The following is a 24,412-nucleotide window of genomic DNA, read 5'->3' as shown; positions in this document are numbered from 1 at the left end:
CAGCCTGCTTGGAGGTCGGTGGGGGTGGCTTGTGGTGGGAGGAGGTCCTCTCGGCTTTGCCCTTTACGGGAGACGACTTTGAGCCCTCTCAAAGCCCCAATTGCAACCTGCTGTCAGGGGAGGCAACTTTCTGCGTCCGCTCCATTCTGCACCAATATCCGGTGTTCTTGCGCCACGGCGCATGGACGGTGTGTGTCGAGGGTGCTTGTGTTCAATCCTCTCTTCGTGTAGCTGTTGGGGAGCAGCCTGCATCGCTTGTGCACGCCGCTCTGAGGGAACCATATCTGGTCAAAGTATTCGGTGCTGCTGTCACCCATCCGGACCGTCCGGCTATAAATAGCGCTGCTGGAGGTACGTCAATGCATGCAAAATAAAAGTGCTGCCTGTGGAAGACTTCACCTCACTAAAGCTACTACTGAGACGAATGTACTGTACAAGTTAATACAACTGTGATCCTTGCAGTCTGTGGTTTTCTATTTGAGAGGGTGAGAGTTCCCTCTCATTTCTTATGTGTTTTTTTGGGATCCTTTTGATTAAGACACCCCTGTCCTTGACAATGTTATATTGCATTGATAGAATGTAGCAATCTTTCTTGATCCTACCAAATCAATGCACTCACAAAACAAACTGGAATTGTCCTCAAGTGTTTCACTAGTGTTAAATATGTATAACTTAAATAGACCAGTACAAACGCCTTGCATAATTAGGATCAGTCAACAAGTGCTGTGCAATGCAACAGTTGTCTGATGGCATGTTGGCCATCAGTTTGTCTGTGACCTATATAACGTGACTGCACAACATACTCGGGATGAATTATACCCTGTGCAACATCAAGGTCGGCCTTTTCTACCTACTTTCATTCTTTTATGTACATGCAAATGTATTGTAGATTTTAGAAAGTTCTAGGTTATTAACAATTCTCCCAAAATATGGTTCTCCCTCACTAACATAACTTTTAAAGTGATTTTTATATTTGTTTCAATGATTATTTGATAATAGTAACTGCACATGTTATCTTAATGATAGTACTACTTTCAGATATCACAAAAAGCAAAACATAATTAGTTTAGTTTAACCTGCAATTGGCTGGCGGCTCGTTCAGGGTGTTCCAGCATAGCTGCAACCCTCGTGAGGAGAAGCGGTTCAGATATGATACATGAACTTATCCGATATTTGATTCTGAAAATAGCAAAATATGACATGTTTTAAAGTCAAATGTAGCCATCACTACATCCTTTATCATTGTTTAACTACTGCAGATCGAATATGCACCTTTTGAAATGTTCCAATGGCGCTATAAAGTGTACAAAACTCCAATGTCAACAATGAAATGCTCTCGTGTACAGTAAGTGTGCGTGAAGCTGATGTTTTTAATGACGCTGACATCTGTCTGAAGACACTGAGCAGTATTTGTCTGCTGAACAGTTTAACAACAGGTCCCGCTGCCCGTTCTCTTGCTATTTCGTTGATTTATTAGCTGTGAAAGGTTTTTGGCTACTATTCTGAAATCTTTACAGGCTGATGTTCTGTAGTTGATAAACATTGGGTGTATTTTTAAAAATGAAAGATTTTACACTACGCAACAACATGAATGCACACGACTTCACTCACACCTTTTTACCTTACATCAGTGGATGACTGCTCCTATTTGCCCTTTAAAAAGTTCATTTGTACCCCAATTTAAATTTGTGTAATACTTTGTACTAATCGATGTTCTGTTCTGGTCTTGTGCAGGGCGTTAACAAAAAAAACAAAAAAAAAGTAGCTAAAATTGTATTATCCACACATACCAGTTTCAATGCAGAAGTCTTTATATGACTACTTTTGCAAATTCAGCTTCAAGCTTTACGTCCTGCTCGCCCCAACTAAGCAGAAGCTTTAGGAAAGCAGCATAAATACAGACCCAGCTCTGTTTGCTATCTGCAGAGCAGGTCAGCTTCTTCCACTTCAATTATTTGGATCTGAGCCCAATTCTTCATCTTTGCTTTTGAAAACTTGTCTTGTCATGGATAGTGGCTGGAGAAAGTCCAGAGTTATGCAGCATGTTTTTGTTTTATCTAATTTGATTTAATAAAGAAGACATTAGATATTGGCCGCATTGAAGTTATTTCACTCCTGTCATCATTGGTTCTCAAGTGTTGTCACATGGAGACACAGATTTTCCACTGACTAAAATTACTAATGATGACACATATCAGTTGCCTGATTAGCTTCTTGTTTATGCAAACACAGTAACAAATCTTTGTACCTTTCTGCAGCTCAATACAGTCTCAATTTGCATTAACTATTAGTTTATTTCGCATACCCTCCAAGTGGTATATAAAAACAGTGCACTTATATTCCAACTAGTCTTTTTTCCATTATTCTTCAGCCTTCGCAACGGATGTGGAGTTGTCCCAGCTGCTCATCTGACATACCTATATTGTATTCCTCATTTGAAGTTAGTAAAGGTAAGACCCACGAGCCATGCACCCAGTCCAATTGTCACAGTTAATTAGCAATTTAATTACTGCTCTGTAGTAAACATAAAAGACACATCGCAACGAACGATAAACATCTGGACTAAAGCACCTTGAGTTTAAAATGGCCCAAATGAATGTCATTGTGACATTGGTGTTTGTTTTTACAGGTGTGTGTGTGTGTGTGTGTGTGTGTGTGTGTGTGGCATCATGTCGGTGTTGAGGAAGGAGATGGACAAGTACAGAGACATCGATGAGGACGAGCTGCTCATGAAGCTCTCCGAGGAGGAGCTGCAGCGGTTAGAAGATGAACTGGAGGAGCTGGACCCTGATGTAAGTTTACTTTCTGCCAGCGTAGACTTATGGAGTCATTCAGACCCTAATGTGGACCACGCTGACTTCACATATTAGCATCACCTACAGCTCTGTTATTGCGATGGCTCGTCGTGTTTAAGATGTTGTCGTGTGCCGTCTGTGGGCCCATTCGTTATGTTGTTAGTGAGCTGTGCTCGGAGGTCTACTGTGGATGAACAGAGGCAATACTGATGCCCCTATTAGCATGTATTGTAATAAAATGATCCACTCACAGACAGTGAATCCTTGCTTGTTGTGGCAGTAGGTGAAACTATGTGGAAATAAAATGTATACAAAAAAAAGAAACAACTTACCGTATTTTCCGGACTATAAGGCGCACCCAAAAACCTAAAATTTTCTCAGAAGCCGAAGTGCGCCTTATAGATGGACCAAATTCCTAAATTTAAACTGGCCCGAAGCATTGTGTCATGAAATCAATCATAAGTGGCCCACTGCAAAAGACTATGAATCATAAATCAAAAAGACTATGGATCATTATTTTGTGATTATTAAGTAATTTGTTGCGTCTGAAGTTGAAATAAAAAAGATAAAATGGAGAACGATTTGATTTGGATTAAAAATTTGACATGATGCATTAATGGTGCGCCTTATAGTCCGCTGCGCCTTATATAAGGACAAAGTTTTAAAATGGGCCATTCATTGAAGGTGCGCCTTATAGTCCGGTGTGCCTTATAGTCCGGAAAATACGGTAATTATCTTTCTCCACTGAAATGAACCTAATGGAGATAAGTGCTAGAGGACAGCGGTAGACAAATGTTGCAATTTTGGGTTCATTGTGAGCATGTGGCATACTGTAAACTGTCATAAACTCAATGCTATACTATCATGAGTGATAGCAGCTGTGATGGTCTTCTCAATCCCAAAAGGGGGCAAGAGGAGGATGACTGTAAGCAAGGCTATTATTCGTCGTGCATGTGCGCGTTTGTGTGCCACGGACTCATGCTGCCACTGCCTGGCCCGGAGGGACTTGATGACGCAAACATGGAGAGTCAAAGCGTGCGTGTGTACTTTTTTTGCGCCTGTTTACGAGCATAACCAATTACAGAACAGTAAAGTACCCTTTTGCTCTGAAAAACACTGCAGCCTTCCCAGCAGGTCTGCCCACCTCTTTTCTTGGAAGACCTTGGCAAGACTTTTTAGCATTAGACCAACTCAGGAGGTAAATATATAATTTGATCTGAAAAAGTCTGCCATATTTTCACAATTAAGACTTAATCTCTTGTGTTAACTGATGAATTCTTTGGTCTATATCGGGTTATGGTGAAAATATCACCATTTTTAAAAGATACTGTTTTCTGAAAGCGTCAATGTCAAATACAAGTCGTTCTGGGACCTTGGTTGACATCAAAATTTGATTGTCTAAGAAAGAACGTGAAGTTAATCTGTGGCCATCGTCAATATTTAACAGTTACGTTATTCCCATCTGTGTTGAAAAAAAGCTGAAAAACCCCCAAGACTTAGCAAGTTGATTTTTTTTTAGAGGTTCATTGAGCAGAGGTCTCACTCGGTTTGCTGACAGCTCACTGATGGTTTCATAGTTTTGTCAAATTCAACAACTTTTGGGACATTCACTTGGGCTCACTAGTTGCTGTCTATGAAAATGATGTGTGCCTTCTATTGTGCCGAATATAAATAATACCTTTATTTGAAGAAAGTCAAAATAGAATACGAGATGTAGGGTTGGTCACTACTTCACAAGACATCAGCTTCAATCTTCTGGGAAGACTTACAAGCTATTGGAGTGTGTCTGCGGGAATTTTAGACCCAAGCCTCTGAGCCATGCACATAAGTTGTCATGTTTTGACGTCAGCTCCAAAGAGCAAGTGCCACAAAAACTGATCCGTCCAGTGGCTGCTGCTGTGTGAATGCTTGCCAGATGAGATATTTGAGGTGCCATGTTTAAGCAGTGAAAGCAGAGAAGGAAGTCACAATCCGACTGGAGAAGAGAGGACAACTGAGTCTCACACTGTTAAAAATAACACAGTGGAAGTGAATGCAAGCGACATCTTGTCTGTGATGTAACTGTGATATGAGCTTGCCAGTGTCAATGTGATATACACCTCAGCTTTCCTCTAAATGCTTCTGTGTGCTGTGGAATAGATTTTTGAAGCCCTCATGGAATTAAATAGTAGTGTCTTTGCTCATCATCTTTGTGCTTTTGAGTAAGTACAGTGGGAGGCTGATGGCAGCTTGAAAAAGGATAAATGAGTCATGAGAGGAGAGAGAGTGAGGCCGTAGAGTGTTGAGAGCAAAGATAAGATATGAGGCTATAAGCAGAGCTTGCAAGAGCTTCATTTTGTATGGGCATTTAAGTTAAAAATAACACAGGGAGCAGCAAAGCTGTGGGAAATTTCTCAGCCCACAGTTGTGCAACTGTGCGATTTAAGAACTGTATCAAAAAATGGCCTCTCCAGAGATAAAAGGTATTAATGCTCATATTTTGATTGATGCTGTAAGATTATTATTTTTTCGATACTATTATTATTCCAAGCATTTTCTTGCCTATTATGTGTAGAAACTAAAATATGGGAATAATCTCTCAGCTTGATCAATGTAGTAAGACTACCCCTACAAGTTATAACCATAACAACACAAATATAGTAGATTGGTCAAAATAATTGATTAATCGGCAAGTATTTGATTATCAAATTAATAGACAACTGTTTTAATCGAGTAATTCTTTAGAGCCATTTTTTACCCTAGAATTATCCAAATCCTCTAATACATTTGATGTATAACAGAATGACGTAAAAATAAAGATGGAGCATTGCCAATGGAGCATGTCAATATTTTTAATGCTGTACATTTCCATTGTTGACTAGAATGCACTGTTGCCTGCCGGGATGCGTCAGAAAGACCAGACTAAGAAAGCGCCCACAGGAACGTTCCAGAGAGACGACTTGTTGGCCCACCTGGAGAAGCAAGCCAAAGAACATCCAGACAGAGAAGACTTGGTGCCCTTCACTGGGGAAAAGCGAGGTAAGCCTGCAACATTGTCATCTATTGCTGTATTTATTCCTCTAAGAGTAAGTTAGACATCTGGGACTAGGTCTGAATTCTTTCCATTTGCTCTTTTTTTATTTTGAGTGGTCATTGGTTGCACAGCTGGGTAAATGGTGTTTATATGTTGTATGCTGAGATACTACAATTAAAAAACAATTTCTAGATAGAAATCTGATGGAAGCATTTCCTACACCTCACAATGAAAATGTTTTTATGAAAATATTTCCTCTTTTGTCATCCTCATTGCACTGTTCATCATCATGCGATAATTCTAATCTAATAGTATAGTTGCCTTATTCAGCCACAGTGAAATGTTCATTTAAAAAGAAAAACACTTGAAACAAAACTGTGCTGTGTTATTCTTGTAAAGACAAAATTGGAGGCACAGCTCTTGTAAATCATGTCTCTTATGCATTTGTGTTTTGTATTTTTTGTCCATGTTCCAGCTTGAGGGTTTTTGTTTAGTTTTTTTTGCGTGGGTTTTCTCCACATTCCCCCGTTTCCTCCCACATTGCAAACACATATATTTTACCTAAAAATGTTCCGAGGTGTAAACGTGAGTGTGAATGAGGGAACGCGACGTGGTGGATGTATAAACACCCTTTTTTTTTTTCAGGGAAGGCCTGGGTGCCTAAAAAGATGGTGGACCCCATTATGGAGAATGTGACCCTTGAGCCTGAGCTTGAAGAAGCACTGGCCAGTGCTACTGATGCTGAACTTTGCGATATAGCAGGTAACAACTTGCATTTAACTCCTATCGACACAATCTAGGCGTATACTGTACTCTGGTGTACTGTATTTGTTTTTCTCACATCTCCCATTTCAAACCAATATGTCATATGATTAATGCTAGAGGAATTAATCTATTTCACTAATCAATATAAAACCCATTGCGATCTCCCATACTAGCACCTGATCCTCATCTTCTCTTCAGGCTAACCCCACCACCCTTCCTCTTCATCACCCCCTCACTTGCTCCACCTCTGCTGGATCATTGTTAGCCGGGCACCAAACAGGGTATCGGCAGTTTGCATACATGTGTTTGCATGAAAAGAAGACACAGCCATAAAGTTAATTAAATGCATGCTATAGAAAATATTTGCTTTAAGGGTTTTGTTTGTACTGCAAAAACTCTCCATCCGTTTGAATCATGTGTTTCTACTTGTTTGTCCTTTTTATGTTACTTCAATGGGACACCAAGATTTTTACATTCAGGTGTACATAAAGGTTTCTGTAAATATTCATCTCCATTGTTGAGATATGGTTTTTACCTCCAAGTCGTTCCTGGAAATCTACTGTAGGTGAAAATTTTGCTTATTACACTTTCTAATTATAGATATCTCCTCACAATTTTCTTATTCAATGCAGAATGGTGATAGTTGGGATATCTACTCATTCATCATCATTATTATTATTATTATTATTATTATTATTATTATTACTTCACTTCACTTGACTTCACATTATGTTGCATCAACCAAACACTAGAGGAAGCTCTCAACCATGTTCTAAAACATAGCAGCCTGTCTATTAGTATCCATATGCATGTACCCATCCTCTTTTTGCATGGTTGTCAAGTACAGAGCTGAAACACATTTTGTATGACCTTGTGTTCGTTTTCCTTTCTTGCTGACCTCCATTCTTTCCTTTCCCAGCCATCCTGGGTATGCACACCCTGATGAGTAACCAGCAGTACTATGAAGCTCTGGCAAGCAGCACCATAGTCAACAAGCAAGGACTTAACAGTATGTAACACACGCAATTTGATGTTTTGCCTGAATCAAAATCAGATATCTGGGGGGAAAAAAAAAGAAGGTACATTTAATTGTGCAGTATTCCCAATCAAATGTCTCCCAGTCCAAAAGAACTGTTGGTGAGTTACAAAATACTAAAGCCCAATACAGCATAAATTTGGGTGGAGTGGCGCATGCATAATCAATGATTATTATCACTCAAATGATTTGCTTTTATTTATGTTCTTATTTTACCAGACAGTTATACTACTATAATTGTACTTTTCACCTCAGTTTGATGTGGTTGCTCGTTCATCAACATGACAACTGACCGTGGGAAACTGTACCATGACCATGAATAGTACAAAATGTAATGCTTTCTTTGGCACATACACAGTATTTGAGATAAATTATGATTGTGGAAATGTTTAGAGACACTGATTATGTGTTTATCTCCTCAAATAAATATGTAGGCATTGCAATTACTGTAAGTGATAGTATGGTTAAAAGCAGTTCGTGTCAAATCTGATTGATTGCTTGTCATCCCTGTGCTTCATGAGGGCATATTTGCTGATTACGAGTAGACTATTTGCAAATTCACCAATATCCTGGTTTCTTAGAACCTGTCCTCAATGGTTCAATGAAAAACTCAGCTATTCACAATTCTTAGTGCTGATGGGAAACTTGATCTTCAAATTGGCTTCATAAACCCCTTTAGTACAACCAACCGTGCCATCTTGAAAAGTCAAAAGTACAACAATACAGCAAATTTGAAGCTTCGTTATTATCATCATTAATTGTTGGCATATATGTGCGCTTTTTATTTATGTGCCACAAGATGGCGCCAAAGCCCATCTAAAAAGAAAATAGTAATGGGTGTTAATGAAGAACATGCTGGCGTGACATCTTTATTGTCCACCTTATGTTGATTTCAAATGATACTGTTCCAGTAATTCAATATTGTGTAGTAACTGTAAGTGTGTGGCAGGTGTGATCCAGTCCACCCAGTACAAACCAGTTCCCGATGAGGAGCCCAATTCAACGGATGTAGAAGAAACCCTCATAAGAATGAAAAGGAATGACCCTGACCTTGTGGAGGTCAACCTCAACAACATTAAGGTATCAAAGTGTGTCTGTGTCTGCATGGTGATGGATAGCGCTTTATTTATTTATTTATTTATTTTATTTTATTTTTGTTTAGAATATCCCCATCCCGACTTTGAAGGCATACTCTCAGGCTCTGATAGAGAACACAGCGGTGGAGAGGTTCAGTATCGTTGGAACCAGAAGCAATGACCCCGTAGCATTTGTAAGTACAATCTGCTTTTTTTTTTGTTTTTTCCCCGTTCAAGAACATACTTTCCATATGTTTCCCCTAAATAATATATAAAAAATCCACAGTAATTTGTTACAGTTATAATAACATTGGGCAGTGGTGTACTTGTGGAGGCTGTTCAGTCTTTCAAAATATGAAATGCACACAAAACGTTAGAAGAAGCAAAACACACATGCAGACTTCATACTTTGACGCTTGCGCAATATGTTGACGTTTGAAAACTCGAGGCAGGGTGAACGTTTCCAAGGAAAAGGACAAAATGACAATTAATCACGTGTGCTGTGTTTTTTTTTATCAGGCCTTGGCGGAGATGCTCAAGGTTAACACGACACTGAAGAGCCTGAATGTCGAGTCAAACTTTATAACAGGGGCTGGAATCCTTGCCCTCGTTGAGTCACTGCAGTACAACACGACATTACTGGAGCTCAAGATTGATAATCAGGTACTGAACGAAACTATACCTTGTACATCACCTAAAGCATTCAGAGTCATTCATTCAAAAACAATATAAAAATAATCAAATCAGTAGTACATGTACTCACGAACAGATGCTGATTATCAAAATGAATCATTTGTGCAGAGCACTACAGCTTTGTTTTGCTAGTTTCATTTGACTGTAACTAATGTTGCTCTGAGCATCCAATCAGAGGACAAAAAAATGTTTGTGAGGGGAATTTGGAATCTGCTTGGATAAAGGAATAGTTGCATCACTAATTAAGTTTAAGTCAGATAGGCAGAGATGGCAAGTGTTTTGAATATTTTGTTACAAGCCAATGTACCTTCAGGCAATATAGCTGCTTGAACAAGATTTGGATGTTTCTTCTGCAGAGCCAGCCATTAGGCAATAAAGTGGAAATGGAGATAGCAAGCATGTTGGAGAAAAACACCACATTGCTGAAGTTCGGCTACCATTTTACCCAGCAGGGCCCGCGTCTCCGAGGCTCCAACGCCATGATGAACAACAATGACCTTGGTAGGCAAACTACTACACTACTACTACACTTGATGGTCACACCAGAATGTAGCCAACACAAAACATCGATGTTACGTCAAGTGTCCTCAGACTCTTCAGACATTGTTTTCAATCGTGTTTGAATGACCTCAGTGGTTATATAAGCACTTTGTAGAATTGTGCACTTGGCAGTGTTATCAGTTATATTTTGCCAAAGCTGTCCCTTTATCTGCACTTAATCATCCCACTTTTTATGCTTTGATCAGATGCCCAGTGATGTCATCAGCCGGTACACTTAGTGTGCCGTCTGAAAGCCGAGGCAAACCCAAACAAAGCTTTTTTTGAATGATGACATCAGCGCTAAAATAAATAACTCATAAAAGAACAGTGCATGAGAAGGGGAGTTACGTCATTGCCCGTGTGCACTTTCAGTAAAGGATGAATTTCTAGAGTTTTCTAGAGAAAATACCCTTCCAAAAAATTCCAGAAGAATTTGGATTCTGCGAGCTCTTCTTTATTTCAAATGCAATCCGTAATGCTTGTATATGTGACAATAGGTTCATATTTCTGGACATAACTTTTCCTCCTCCTCTCGTTTTGAAGCCCGAGTTGTCAGGTCCGAGTCCGATGGCTCCTTTACGCTCACTTTGTCCGTCCCTGAGCTGGAACGGGCCTTTGGGAAAAAGTTCAAGTCAAAGACTAAGTAAACACATGTGGTCCTTCAGTTTTGCTTTTCTTCTGACGATAGCTTCCACTTTTGTTCCACAACACTGGAACTGCCGCCACCTCCTTTCAAAGCCTCCCTTACTTCTCCTGAGCTCCTTTCAGCAATTTCTGCACTGTCATCAAGTCACCGGCTACTGTGTTTAAGCACCAACTCTCATTACAATTCAGAGGTTGTGGGTTCGATTCCGGCTCCGGCCTTCTTGTGTGGCGTTTGCATGTTCTCCCCGTGCCTGTGTGGGTTTCCCTCAGGTGCTCTGGTTTCATCCCACATTCCATAAACATGCATGATAGGGCCGATTGACCGCTCCAAATTATCTGTAGGGCGTGAGTGTGAATTGTTGTAAGATTATGTGTGCCCAAATTTTTCAAAACAAAATATTTGTTTTCATTTGCTCAAATTTGAGCAAAAATGAATAAAGCCCCTCTGAAAGATGATCTCATATTCTCTCGGAAGACCTAATTTATATCATAAAATGTACAGTATATACGCATCTATAATTCATGCATCACTGTACTAATGTGGTGGACGAGCTCAAAAGCAATTTTGAAAGTGCTTGTAATTTGACCTCGAAAGAAGCATACTATGAAACCCGTAGGAGCAAAGGCCTCTTTTCACTTAAGTGCTTAAAGACTGCGCTCTCTCTCGCTCTCTCCCACTCTCCTGTTCTCTCTCTTTGTCCTTTTCTCTCATGTTGTTCCTGTCCTCTCACATGTCATCATCTCTCTATCCACAGTAAGAAAGAGAAGGCTTGAAGGAGGACCCATCCTTCCCAAGTGTCGGACAAATGTGTAAGAAGCACTCTTCCCCTGCCTCGCATCCCTCCACCCCACCCCCCGTTTTTGCCTTTTTGAAAAGTCCGCCCCGTCCTTATGTGACTTCCATTCGACCTCAAAGGGTCCGACGACGGTTTCTCCGGATGACCTTGCACATCATCTCTGACATGCAAGTGCAATTCAGGGTTCAGAGAAAACTTTTTGGGGACTTTTAAAAAAAAAAAAAAAAAATTGTTAGAGGATATAAATGGTGTGAACAACAATGTCTGCCAGAAAATCCAGTGCATGTAAAAGGAGAAATAATTGTTCTTTGAATGTTTATGTGCTGGGATGTTGCAAACTAGTAAGCATACAGTGCTGCCATCTAAAGGCTTTTATTAGCAACTGTAGTGCCTTGACGTCTCGGACTTTTTTTCTAAATGTTGGTTTCGCGGCCTCTTTTGACAATCCTGTTTCTACCGTTATGTATTGTTATTAATATTATTCATGCGTGGTAACTGACATGGTTACTTACCCACACGTTCCTCTTCAATCACCATCAGACTGGTATTTAGATCCCAAGCATCAAACACTCCAAACAAATAAAGCGCTATAGATGCGTCAAATATTCCATGTTCACCTGGTCGTGAACTTATCTGAATTATGATTATTGTTATTATTATCATTATTGTCAAACATAAACTTTCCGTCATCCCAATGGTGGTCTAATTTGGAGTTAAATGGTTCATTTCTAGCCTCACAATTGAGACATTGTGGTTTGCTTGTGTGACCACTCTAAAATTGGAGCTTTACATAATATTAATGCTTATTATTTCATGAACAATCTGAGAATTCTTACGCTATGATGAATTTGTGGATGATGTACAAAATGTATACTTAAATTACATTCAAGCCTTAAAGCTGGGACGGCTACCAAACATATATGACAGAGCACAGATTTTCCTACAATATTATCCAAGTCCTGTTTATTGTTATTGTTTATTCAAGTTAAAACTTGAACTTTAAAATGAGATGCCTGGCAGATGATCACAGGCACACATAAACCTTCTGAAGCAAAGTTTAGAGTGTTTCACTAAAAGACATATTTGGCCACAGTATAAACATGAAATTCTGATCAGGCAGATACATTTAATTGAGGTAAAGTTTAAATAGATACATTTCAAACAAGCTTTGAAGCAGATGCAGATGAGGCTTTAATTGGACCCTTTGGACATTTTAAGTGTGTCATTGCACTGAACCTGGTTTGATGTTCTTTTTACCAAACATTGTCTTTGATTACTAACTAGATACCACCAGCACGCGCTTCAATGCGGAGCATTTATACTAGAACCAGGAGGAAAACGCAGCTGCTATCTAGTCAGGGTCAGCAACAAATAGCTTGCTTGCTGAAATTAAAATGAAATATTTATTGCTATTTGAAGGATCTGGAGAAATGGGCAGCTGATGTCATTTACAACAAATGTTAATTATGGATGATGTAAACATGATTCAGTGACATTTGCGGCCTTGTGTGTCCACTTGTCTCCATTTTATTTTTATTAGCGTTTGATGAAGAGTTTTTGTTAGCTAGTTCACATTTAGTGTGGATGGTGGTATGTGAAATAAATGTGCCTTGAAATTAAAGGGAGCACTGTGCCGTTACTTGGTAGGACTCGGAAGTAAGAATGCAGTGCATGCCAAATGGTACTGAGAAATAGTGACATCATGGGCATAATTCATAAACCGTCTAACTTCAAATAAACCTACAAACTGTGCTTCGATGCTGTTTGTTCTAAGAATTTGATCTATGAAAAAATATAATGGCAATAGCACAAATAAAAAAATACAACTTACATATTTGGTGGGCTGAAATAGTCATTTAAGTTAGAATAAATTTAATATATAAATTATTGATATTTATGGCAACAATTTTAGTTCGCACATCAAAGCAAGGATGTTACTTGCTCCAAAAGTGAATTGGTTTTATTTATAGCTTTAAGTTGGCATACAATACAAGGGACCATTACATCTATAAACCATTTTTTTTTTTTTTTTTTTTTAAATGTGTGCATGCCAATTTTTACATTAGCAAAACATTTGCTGAATTGCCTTGAAAGCTTGAATTCACTCCACTTTTGACAACGTGATGATAAATTACAAATAATGATTTAATATTGATAAAAAAAATTGCAGCACGTTCCCGTAAGGGTTAGCATATCTGCCTCACATTTCAGAGGTGCAAGGTTCGATTCCAACTCTGGCATTCCTGTGTGGAGTTTGCATGTTCTCCCCATGCCTGCTTGGGATTTCGCGAGTACTCCAGTTTCCTCCAGTTTATATTGTCTAATGCAACAACAATATTGACATTTTATATCATTACTGTTACTGAGATTCCTATTTAAGTAAAAAATAAAAAATAAACATGACCTGGAAGCTGAAGTATCCAAATAGAAACTCCCCATTCGTCTGTTCAAAAAGTGCCCGAAAGCAAACATTTTACATAACAGTTAAGTTAGCTTCGGGTTTGATGTTACTTTTATCCCCTTTAAAATATTTAAGAAAGGAAATAAAACATCGCTGATGTGAACAAGATATTTCGGTTTTTATTAATTCTGAGGCAGAAACATACATAATAATCCTTTATTGCTCATGACAGTCTATGGCGCCTCGGCAGCTCGCTTTCGTATACCACAACAAATAAAACATCATTTAAACACTTCTATTACCATGTGATCACTTCAGTAAGTGTATGGATGTCATGTTTATCCACAAATTAAGACGGGAAACAAAACATTGTTGTAAGCGTCCAATACCGATGTCATACGTCATTCACAACTCTCGCTGTTATATAACAGTACTTACTGCACTACAATTAGCGCGGTTTTATGGCTGAAAGCTTGACTGTTGTCATAGAGTCACATTTTCTACTGACAAAAGAAAGCCCTCCAAACCTGTCAATTAAATGGCCTAAATGCTTTATTTCCTATTACTATTATTCATGGTTACATTGACATAAAGGAAAAACACAAACTCAGGAGTTATTGCCTTCATATTTTTTGCATAACAAAGAAGAGGATAAAAAGGGAGTGGCTTGTACATAGTCACATAACTCGTCAAGACAAATGGCATGCGAGACACACGAAACATTTCCTACATTACACAAAGGTGGGCACACTTTGACATCCAACAGAGACAACACTTTTCACGGAGGATGTGTAACACTGTGCAAAACGGCTTGACATAAACTCCACACAAACACAAACGGCAGCTTTAAGAGCTTGCACAAATTTTGTTTTAAATATCCTTTTTTTTTTTTTTTTTTTTTTTTTAAATATGGCTTATCATGTCATCACATTTTCTAGTTTAGAGACAGACGGTATAATAAATGGATATCTTTGATTGTTTGGCCTTGCTTGAGGCCTGTTATATAGATTGCTTATGTACAATTAAAGTGAACAGCGAGGTGAAGGAGAACACCGTGTTGATGCTTCAAGCTCTTCAATGGAAGTAGTCAGAGAAAAAGGAAAGACCGTTTCGAATTGTGTCAATGGCCCCTTTGCTAGACACACACACGCAACCAATGGCGCAGTCTACATCCGCATGACTTTTCAAAAATTTTAATAGTCAACCAAATTTGAATCATTTACAATGCTAATCTGAGCGTGAGTTTTGGGATTGAAGCCAACCTGGTAACGACTTCAGCGAGCGCTATCACTGTCTTACTTCTTCAACATATCCTGCAGTGGACCTGGCAGGTATTTCATCACTGTGTCCATGATGCTCTCTTCCTCTTCTTCATCCCCGCAGCCGGTGGGCACTGCCTTCTTCGGTCGTGTCAAGCTGCCCGCCGCAGGCTCCTCGGCTGCAGCCGCTGCTTCAGCCTCGGCCTCCTCACGCTTTTTCAAGCCGTACTGGTGTATAAAAGCATGAAGATCCGAGGATTGATAAGAGATCCGATAATGATCACGTACCCTTTATTTCAAGGGAAACCTTCCAGACCCATATTAATAGACAATATCATACGTGTACAGATGTGACAGAAACGGCACCGAAGCTACAATTGGCTGCTCATTTCTTGCTCTCCAATCGGTTTGCTTTGTTTTTAGGGTTTGAAGTTGGCCTAAATAGAGATGGGAGAGGGGTGGCCATAATAATAATTAAAAGTAAGCATTTGTCATGGCTTTAGTTATTTCATTATTCCCTCAAGATTAATTTAGAAAACAGAAAATGAAAACTGATGTCATTTTCCTGATCAAAAACATAAACTGAGCTTTTTAGTGGAAAAAATGGACTATCAGGGCTGGATTTTCTCTTTAATATTCTATTAATTTACTGGAAAAAGTATAAAAGGTCAAATGAAAAATGGCCCCAGAAGTTTTATTATAATTTGATTATTGTGAAATATTTTAACTAGAAAACTGAAGTGTTATTTGACAAATACAAAGTAGTCAAGCAAATGGCAGCAAAAATAGCAGCGGAAAGCTGAATGAAATTTCTTACCATTAAAAATTATACAAACATACTTTAACTCTCAGAGGAGCACCTAAAAGAGAAAATAATTAAACATTCTGTATTCTCTATTGGCTGCACTCCACCTACTTAGTGAAATGAATACAGATATTCACACTATGCACACAAAATTCCATTTGTTGTGCAATAATTGTATTATTTGCTTTGTTAATTGACTACTTCTTTAATTCTCCTCAGCTATTTTCTGTTGCTCTTCTGCATTATTACACAGTGTCGGGAAGTTGGAGTTCACACCAAAGGAAACAAAGCAATTAAAAATAGCTCTTTAATTGTCTGCTTCCATGGCACAGTCTGTTGTAAAAATACCTTTACGAAAAAAAAAAAGCTGGCAGGTGACACATAGAGCCTTTAGAAACTCGTGCTAAAAATGAGGACATAATCCAAAATCATCAAACTGTTCAAATGTGATGAACAGCATTTTATTGCTAAGAGCGACAAGAGCACTCTTACTTGTGCACTAATTCTCTTGTTCATTTCCGATTTTGCACTGAGTTAGTTGAACCTTATAGTGGAATATGGGAATCTTGCCATGATACCTTATCCCTGATGCCTTGTCTCATCTGCTCCCTCTCGGCCTCCATCTTGCCGTATTTAGCCTTCCTCTCTTCCTCTTGCTGTCTCAGCGCCTCCTGCCTTTCCTCCTCTTTCTTTGCTGCATCCGGGTCTTCTTCCTTCTCCTCACCACCCAGCATCTTGCCAACATCAGGAGGACCACCTAGATGAGAGACATGCCTCAATTAAGAGCTATCAGGAGACACACGGTACTCTCTCACATCAAAATGGAAGAGTGATGTCAAAAAACCTGGGTGTAAAGATTCCATGAAGAAAGGACAATGGATTTCTTTTGTGTTCAAGTGCCATGGAATCTTATTACCTACTGGTTCTCAAATTTCCCCCACATTTCAGTTGTTTTAAATTGAACACTCTAAATATATATCATTTCTATTATTTCTTGTGTACTGAACATTGGGTCTCTGGAAGGCCTTCTCACCATTCATATGGAATTAAACAACCAAGACATTTTTTATTTTTTTTTTATGTGAATATAATGTTTTTTAAAAAAAAAAGCTAAGCTAAAATTTCATCATGAATTGACTGAAACTCTGGTTAAAACATTACACCCCAACTTAATCTAGTGATGGACAAATAAAGCTTCATGAAGCACTTGTGATGCCTCTAAATGGCATTCTTGGTCTAAAAATGTATTAGAAATTTTAATACATTTTAATTGCATTAGTATTTATCTTTAAACCAAGAGCAACATCTCGAAAAGTAGTAAGACTGCAATGTGGCCGTGATGAAAACAAGTTTGACGCAGCGGGTTTAGGAGAAGACTGGAGTAAATATAAAAGGAGGGAAAAGAAAAAGGAGGTCAATAATGATACTCTGTGTATATTTAGTAGAAAAGAGAAATATAATGAGGAGGTGGGAATGTGTCAGAAACATTTTCCGAGCTGTTCCCGTTAGTGGGATTATCCAACAGGCTTCAATTTTCCCATAAAAAAAAAAAAAAATCGAGAGCGTGACTAGAGGGAAGTGACAAATGAAAGACGATAGAGGATAAACTAAAGGAAATGAGGATGAAAAAAGAGGGCAACAGAGCGCAGGAAAGAGCAGAGTGGGCTGTCGGGGGCTTTGCGTCGGGAAGTCTTGGGGGGGCCGACGGGGGCATCTGAGGAGAGTAAGAAAGCAAGCGAGCGAGAAAGAAAATCCGTGAGACGAGTGCCGCCGTTGGTATTGTTGGTATTTTCACTCATCAGCATAATGAAAAGGAAGTGCGGCACATTGCAGAGATAGAAGACAAAAGACAAGATGAGGTGGAAGGGAGCAGAGAGACATGAGAATGAAATGCAAATGTGAGTGTTTTATTAGACAGATAAGAAAATATGATGTGCAGGGCTGGTTAACAAATGGGACATTTTTACACGCCTGCTGCCTTGGGGAGGATTAAGTCACATTATCAATATAGTGGAGCATATTGACGGTTTGGTATTAGCTAATTTATTTTGTTATTAGACCCGATCATTGTTATTTGTGTTTCACTGCAAAGCAATGACAGTATTACGTCGGCAACACCTGATGGAATGTCATTGTTATTGGTTTAAGGGAAGTCAACTCCCATTTTTTCTTGTAATATGTTCTGTGCAGCCCAAATAGTCAAAACACAGTATTCTGATGAATGTTTTGTTTGTGGAAAATGAATCAAACTGGCAAAATCCACCTGTTTCTATCCATCTTCAGGGCGGAAAATTTTAACCTTGCTGTCGAATGAAAATGACATCGCAGTTGCTCAGTCACAGCCAATCATGGCTCACCGGTTTTCTGACGCTGAGCCGAGATTGGTTGTAACTTCAGACCTGACAACTGTGATGTCATTTTCAGTTGACAGTAAGCAAAAAAAAAAAATGGCCGCCCCCTGAGATGGATAAATAGGGTTGAATTTTGCGTCTTAACTCATATTACACAAACACAATATTAATCAGAATGCCATGTTTAGACTAGTAGGGACAAAGACAACAAATTATTTGAAAGAAAATGTTTGGGTTGACTTCCACTTTAAGATTTAATTTGTTGATCATTCACTCACCAAGCGGCATCATGGCATAATTTTAGGAAGTCAGCATTCTGTAGGCATTGCAATGATTAACTAGCTGCCATTTTTAATATCTTTGGGCAAGTCACGAGAATCTCACATTCACGTGGGTAATTACTCTTGTAAGACAGTATATCAATTTCAATAAGGGATTGGAAGTGAGCTATTAAAAGAAAGGACATAAATCAAGAGATCTTACATGAATCTGGTGTTGCAGTCTTAGCAGACCAGAAGTTGACATGGCAATATGCAGCCAACCATGACAAGGCCATGCGTATAATGTGTGCATGGGGATGGTGTCAAAGAAAAGAAAAGCTGCAATACATTTACAGTAAGAGCCACTATATGGATTATATAAATAATGACTTCACTCCATTTTCGGCATGCGTTAATTAGTAATGCTCGGCTGAACAACTTCTTGTGTTTTAATGCATGTGCACATTACAGAATGTGTACGTCACTGTGCACGTATGGATGACCAATCTGTGATTTGCATTCAAGGCAACATTTTCACGATGGAATAGTGGCTCATATTTCCTTCCAGGTTGAATTACTATATGCACGTACATCTGTAATGATGGCGTGCTGCGCAGCTCTAATGATGCATACATCATTTGTGCATAGCAAACATTCATGATTACAAATTTGTGATTTGACATTAGAAGGAATAAAATCTTGATGCACTTTCAGGATTGAACTAAATAAGCCTTGATATCAACACAGTGGTAAATGAAGCAGTGACTCACAGTCATCTTAGCCTCATTGTCAAATGATTCTCTCATGATGACTTCCTCATTTGATCCTGAAAGCTTATTAGCACATTCAAATTGTCTCTGCTTGGCTGTAAAAGATAATACAAAAAAGGGAGGAGAAGAAGAAGCAGATCCTAGGAGACAAAAGCCTGAGTTATATTGAGCCGTGAGCTAAGCTCTTGTGTGCCATTTGCAAGCGATACAGCAACATCCTGTCAAAGCAGTTCTATTAAAGCGCTCATGCGTCACATGGGTCTTGCTTAGAGAATAATTTGATGGGAGCGCTTGCCCATTTATGAGCTGGCAATAATGTGCATAGTTGTTGTAAAGGTTTGTGCAACATTGATTCTACAAAAATTGTGAGGTTGGTCTTGAAATCACAATCAATGAGTCAACAAACTATTAATATGAAGTCATACGGCCAGTGACTCATCATCAGATTTGAAGTGGTCTCTGGGCTGGGTTTTGTAGTCGCAGATTTGTTTGAATTGATCTAATCCCTCTACTCCAAAGGTATTTGTGAAATTCAATAAGACAGAAAGAAAAACTAACCTTTGGCTCTCCTGCCTGTGCATGAACTTTGAATGAACAGTGCCAGATTAAAGCAATTCATCCCCTCTCCTTTATACCACGAGGTTCTCGTGCAAATCTTTCTCTAAATCCTCTCCAAGAGTGGAGAGAAATCCTGAAGAGAACATCAAGGTCTAGTTTTTGGTGAACTGAGCATAACTTCATTTATAACAAAATGAATCTTATTGGCTCATGGCTTGCATTGGTCCTTTAAATTTAATATCACTTAAGTGTTCCCAAAGCTGACAAAGATTAACAATAGAAACACAGCACACTATTAAAAGAAAGAAAACGTTACAGTGTAATAGGTCATAAAAGGTGAGATTGTTAAATTCAAGAGGAGAAATAGGGAGGTGTGTGTGTGTCTGTCTAAGGTCAATCAGGCAATGAAGACTTGATTTGCAATCTTATCTGAGTGTCTGCCGATGCATTCTGAGGTGAGAGAAAAACAACCGAAGGTGTGTTCTGTTCTCATCTGACCTCCAATGACACTGTTTTGTCTGACTTCAAATACACCGAACGTGTTATAAATATAAATACAGCTGTTTGATGAAGGGCAGGAGATGGTGATATTAATAGCAGTACGTTCTATTCAACATAACTAGAAGTTTCTTTTAACACTCTTTTCATTGACGATACTATTCATAATTTTGTGTATATGGATATTTATCGGCAAAGCCATAAATACAGTTGAAAGAGCATGTTTATAAAGGGAAGTAGTATTTTCGATTAAGTAAATCATTGTTTGATCATTATCCAAAAAAATAATAATAATAATTAATAAGAATTTTAGCCTTTTGGCTAATTCTGGTGCATCTACAGAAATGTTCATTGATTACACTGTCCCTGACAAATAAAACAAAATAAAATAAAAAAAATTCAAAAATGAGATGCACAATTGCAGATAAATTGAGCTCATTCTTCTTTACACTCAACTTTTATGTGAATATACTACATAGTTGAGCCTACTTTGTGGAGGAGACTCATTCCCTCAAACCAATGTGTGCCTCATTTAACAGCCCCTTAGTCTGTCACACTAACTCAAGATGAGTCAGGAAGTGCTGAGTCAGCAGTCAAGTACTCGGGAGTGGTGGAAATTCAAGCCTAAGGCAATGGCCCCACACTACAAGGTTAACCTAATTTGTATGAATGTCATTTTGATGTACAGTAATCCAGAAATTAACTCTGCATTCCTCGAGCACAATTTAGTTGTATGTGAAAATACCTGTGCACATCACAGGGTGGACTATTCTAGTAGCTTCGTTATGATAGCTATCGGAAGTCTCGGATTATGAAAAATTAGAAAAATTGTTTTTCATCTGTGATTCTAAAATAGTAAAGATGTTCTTCAACATGGAGATGCATGGATTTACAACTATCCAGGTGCATGCGCAGACGTACAGGTAAGACTTATTTCTATTTATTGGAATGCATTTCACGTCGTTGATGTCAAACATTTCAATGTAAATTTTGTATTGGATTGTTCTTCATACTGACCAATTTGTGCTTCAACAATTCATGTGAGGCTGCTTGGACCACGAGGCCATGCAGATGCCTAACCATTAAAAACACAATTGAGTTAAGAATATCTCCCCAGCACTGATGTATTGATTGACAATTTTTGAGAGCCGGAATGAAGGCTTGGCTGATTGATTTTCTGGATAATTGTTTTGCTTCATTTTCCGCTTCTCCCCCATGCAGCGACCTTTTGTAATCCAGCGGACAGTCAGCAATTTGGCAGATGTTGTGTGCAAGGAGGTCACTGTGCTCTGCTTCAGAATCGACTACAACCAAAAACTCCTGAAACTATTACTGAAATAAGAATCAGCCTTACATATGAATTCACATCATTTTTGCAATCAACAATCTGTGTTGTATGAGATGTGGCGCCACTATGCAAACTCCTAAAACCGGCTTTCAGGGCAGACTGCAGCCCACTGCTCAGCAGCAGCCGATGCATTGCAGTTGATTTTGGGATTCATATAGCGCAGCTGCTTTCTGAAATACAGCAGGATGAGGCAGCAACATCATCCTCGGAATCCCAATGAGCAGTGGGAGCTCTTCCTTCTTATCTCCCCATCCTCACTGTAACCCAAAGACACCCCTGTAACCTGCACAACAACAGCTCTGCATTGTTCACATCTCAGCGCTACGTGTGCCGCATCTGAATTATAACGGACGTTTTTGCTGCTCTCCTCTAAAAGCTGGAGTAAGGAGGATGAATTACATGACCGGATTGAGGATTAATTAGGGGGCAAATTATTATAATATTAAGAGAAGATAATACACTGTACAGGGAAAAGTATATATACATACAACAGTGCATCCCAAAGGCGATTAATGGGGCTGAGTTCAGGCCTCCAAAGTTCTTCAACACCAACCCATCCTACCTTGATTTTATGGCTTGTGTATGGGGCCCTAAATAGAATTGGATCTGGGCCTGCCCGCTCACCACCGCAACTGCTTGACAAGAGCTATACTTTGCATTTAACTCATTTTTGTCACCGTCCACGTAGTAGTTACAGTAAGGCAACGTCTCGATGTTTTTAAAAGTAAAGCTATCTTGCGGTTTGTGGTATTTTAGGAAGAAACTTGACATCACTGTGTAATATTTCTTTTGTGGGCCTCATAAAATAATATGGTGTGCGAGAGCTGGGCCCCGGGCCTTGAGTTTGACACCTGTGGTTTAATGGTATAGAAAAAAAAAAGATTCACTTTTTAACCACTTAGTTTGCGAATGCCTCAGGGTAACTCTGCCATTATGAATCTTGTTTTGTGTACTGCTCGAGAGGAGTAAAACGTGGATGCATCACGACAAAATGATATTATGTGACTAAAAATACATCTTTAAACTTTGCAATCGTTTTCTGTAATAATGTGAATGAGTAGAGATTTTTTTGATTTCAACATTTGCTCAGGACTGAAGTTAGGTAAGATGAAAGCATTCACCGTCCTATTGAATTGCAAGAGCTAGTCCCGTGCCCCCGCTTGTGCTGAGCATCCCGTTCACATGGTCTACACTGCAGTGCTGTTAAATCAAGCCGTCGCCTGGCAGCCAACTCACCTCCCAGTGCAGCTTTCATTACAAAATTCATGATGAAGCACTTCTGTGTTCTTTTCCTTCAGCGGGTCACGTTATCGAGGACGGACGGACGGACGGACCTGCAGCGGGGGCACAAAACACTTTTAGCTAAGCCTGTTAGGACATTCATTCCACTGGGCGTCACACACGAGAGTTTGATGGGACAAAGAGGAGGAGGGGGGGGGGAGGATGAATGACCTCCAGTTAGGACGATGTGAGAATAAGCATCAATGCTCCTAGAAAAGTGTTTGTTTGTTTTTTTATTACAGGAGTTTATTATTCACAATGTCATTGTGTTTTATGAATCACTTTATAAAGGGCAAAAAATGTTGCGAATGAAACGAGAGAAGTCTTTACCCTCCACTGTACCATGTTTTGACTTTTCTCTAGATGTACGCGTCCTTGATTTAACTGCAATCCATCTTGCGGTTTATGCTGACAAAACTACCTGTGATGTATCATCATAGGGAAAAAAGCACTGGTGGAGAAAGCAGTAGAGCTCCAAGAGGGTCAAGGTAGCAATAGAAGCCATGTTTAGTGTGATAACCTCCATGATGTCATAATTGCTTTCTATATTTTAAAAGTGAATAGAGCACGTCTTGCATGCAAATGGTTTCATCAGTTATTTTGAAGTTGGGGTGACATTGTAACTCTAAAATTTGGTGTCACATTGGACATTGTTAAGCATTTCTCTCCACATAATACATGAAAAAGACACACTGGCTGCGTTTTACAGCTTTGCTTGTGCTCTGCAGCATTACAAAACTTGCGGCGCTCATTAAGTGCGGTTGCCTTAATCTGCAGCAGCCTCTTCGAATCATTCCCTCCTTTGCCTCCTCCTTCAGTTCAGCATCGTCTGCTGCATGCGGCGTCAATTTCTCCTCACGTGAACCCTTATTAACTCAGCATTCAGATGAACGATACATTTCCCATTTTACAAGTAATTCAATACGGCGTATTTTGGTAAGAGCACAAAAAAAATGTCCTCATCCTGTCCCGCGCGGTGCACCAATAGTGGTTTCATCCTTTACCTTGATTTGGATCCTCGTCCTTGTTTCTCAGCCCAAATCAGGAAAAAAAAGGCGCTGCGGGTCTACAAATAGCCTGCTTCTTCTCGAGCGGTGTTGCGGAATATACAAGTTGCGTCTAAAAAAGGATAAATCGAGCTTCTTAGTTGGCAGACATGCCGGTTGTAGGCTGCAGCGGAGGAGGAGGGACGATGAGGAGGAGGAGGAAGAAGCGAGTGGGTTTCTGCAGGACCAGATGAGAACATGCAGAGGGCGAGGGAGGGGAGGGGAACAGTGCATGACCGTAAGGAGATCCATTTAAATAGTCGGGTGTATTGCTATTGTGTCAAAAAAGAAAAAGTATTTTTGATACAATTTCTTGAACAGAAGGATGAGACAGTTGAAAAAAAAACTAATGTTTTAAACTTCACTTATATAATTTGGTTGTCTGTCCATTCTCATGCACACTCGGGGCTTTTTTTTTTATGACCAGTGTAAATCCTACACAGTACATGCATGGCTTAATTATGCAGACGTGGGT

At 39.2% G+C, this 24,412-nt stretch overlaps 2 protein-coding genes across 4 annotated transcripts; one reads left to right on the top strand and one right to left on the bottom strand.

Moving 5' to 3' along the window:
- The first annotated feature begins 79 nt into the window (after window positions 1–79).
- Window positions 80–12,981, top strand: tmod1 (tropomodulin 1). Of its 3 annotated transcripts, none has more exons than XM_085912886.1 (12): window positions 80–351; window positions 2,372–2,450; window positions 2,630–2,792; window positions 5,657–5,813; window positions 6,454–6,570; window positions 7,493–7,582; window positions 8,559–8,689; window positions 8,772–8,879; window positions 9,205–9,348; window positions 9,735–9,879; window positions 10,462–10,561; window positions 11,319–12,981. In XM_085912886.1, exons 3-12 carry the CDS (start codon window positions 2,670–2,672, stop codon window positions 11,335–11,337), a joined length of 1,134 nt encoding a protein of 377 aa, XP_085769012.1. In that variant the 5' UTR covers window positions 80–351; window positions 2,372–2,450; window positions 2,630–2,669; the 3' UTR covers window positions 11,338–12,981. The 3 variants fall into 3 exon arrangements, with proteins under 3 accessions (XP_085769012.1, XP_085769011.1, XP_085769013.1); XM_085912885.1 differs by having other exon boundaries at window positions 2,372–2,452; window positions 2,636–2,792; XM_085912887.1 differs by lacking the exon at window positions 10,462–10,561 and having other exon boundaries at window positions 2,372–2,452; window positions 2,636–2,792.
- Window positions 12,982–13,948: 967 nt separating this feature from the next.
- Window positions 13,949–24,138, bottom strand: cplx2a (complexin 2a). Its single transcript, XM_085912330.1, has 4 exons — window positions 23,896–24,138; window positions 22,847–22,944; window positions 16,404–16,582; window positions 13,949–15,248 (listed from the first exon to the last, which is right to left on the bottom strand). The coding sequence occupies exons 2-4, from the start codon at window positions 22,875–22,877 to the stop codon at window positions 15,057–15,059; spliced, it is 402 nt and encodes a 133-aa protein (XP_085768456.1). The 5' UTR covers window positions 22,878–22,944; window positions 23,896–24,138; the 3' UTR covers window positions 13,949–15,056.
- Window positions 24,139–24,412: the final 274 nt, after the last annotated feature.

Source organism: Syngnathus leptorhynchus, chromosome 5 (assembly GCF_054491065.1).
Source record: "Syngnathus leptorhynchus isolate UIUO chromosome 5, UIUO_Slep, whole genome shotgun sequence".
Classification (NCBI taxonomy): Eukaryota; Metazoa; Chordata; class Actinopteri; order Syngnathiformes; family Syngnathidae; genus Syngnathus; species Syngnathus leptorhynchus.
The sequence above is the reverse complement of the archived record's forward strand: the minus strand, read 5'-3'. Positions and strand labels throughout refer to the sequence as shown.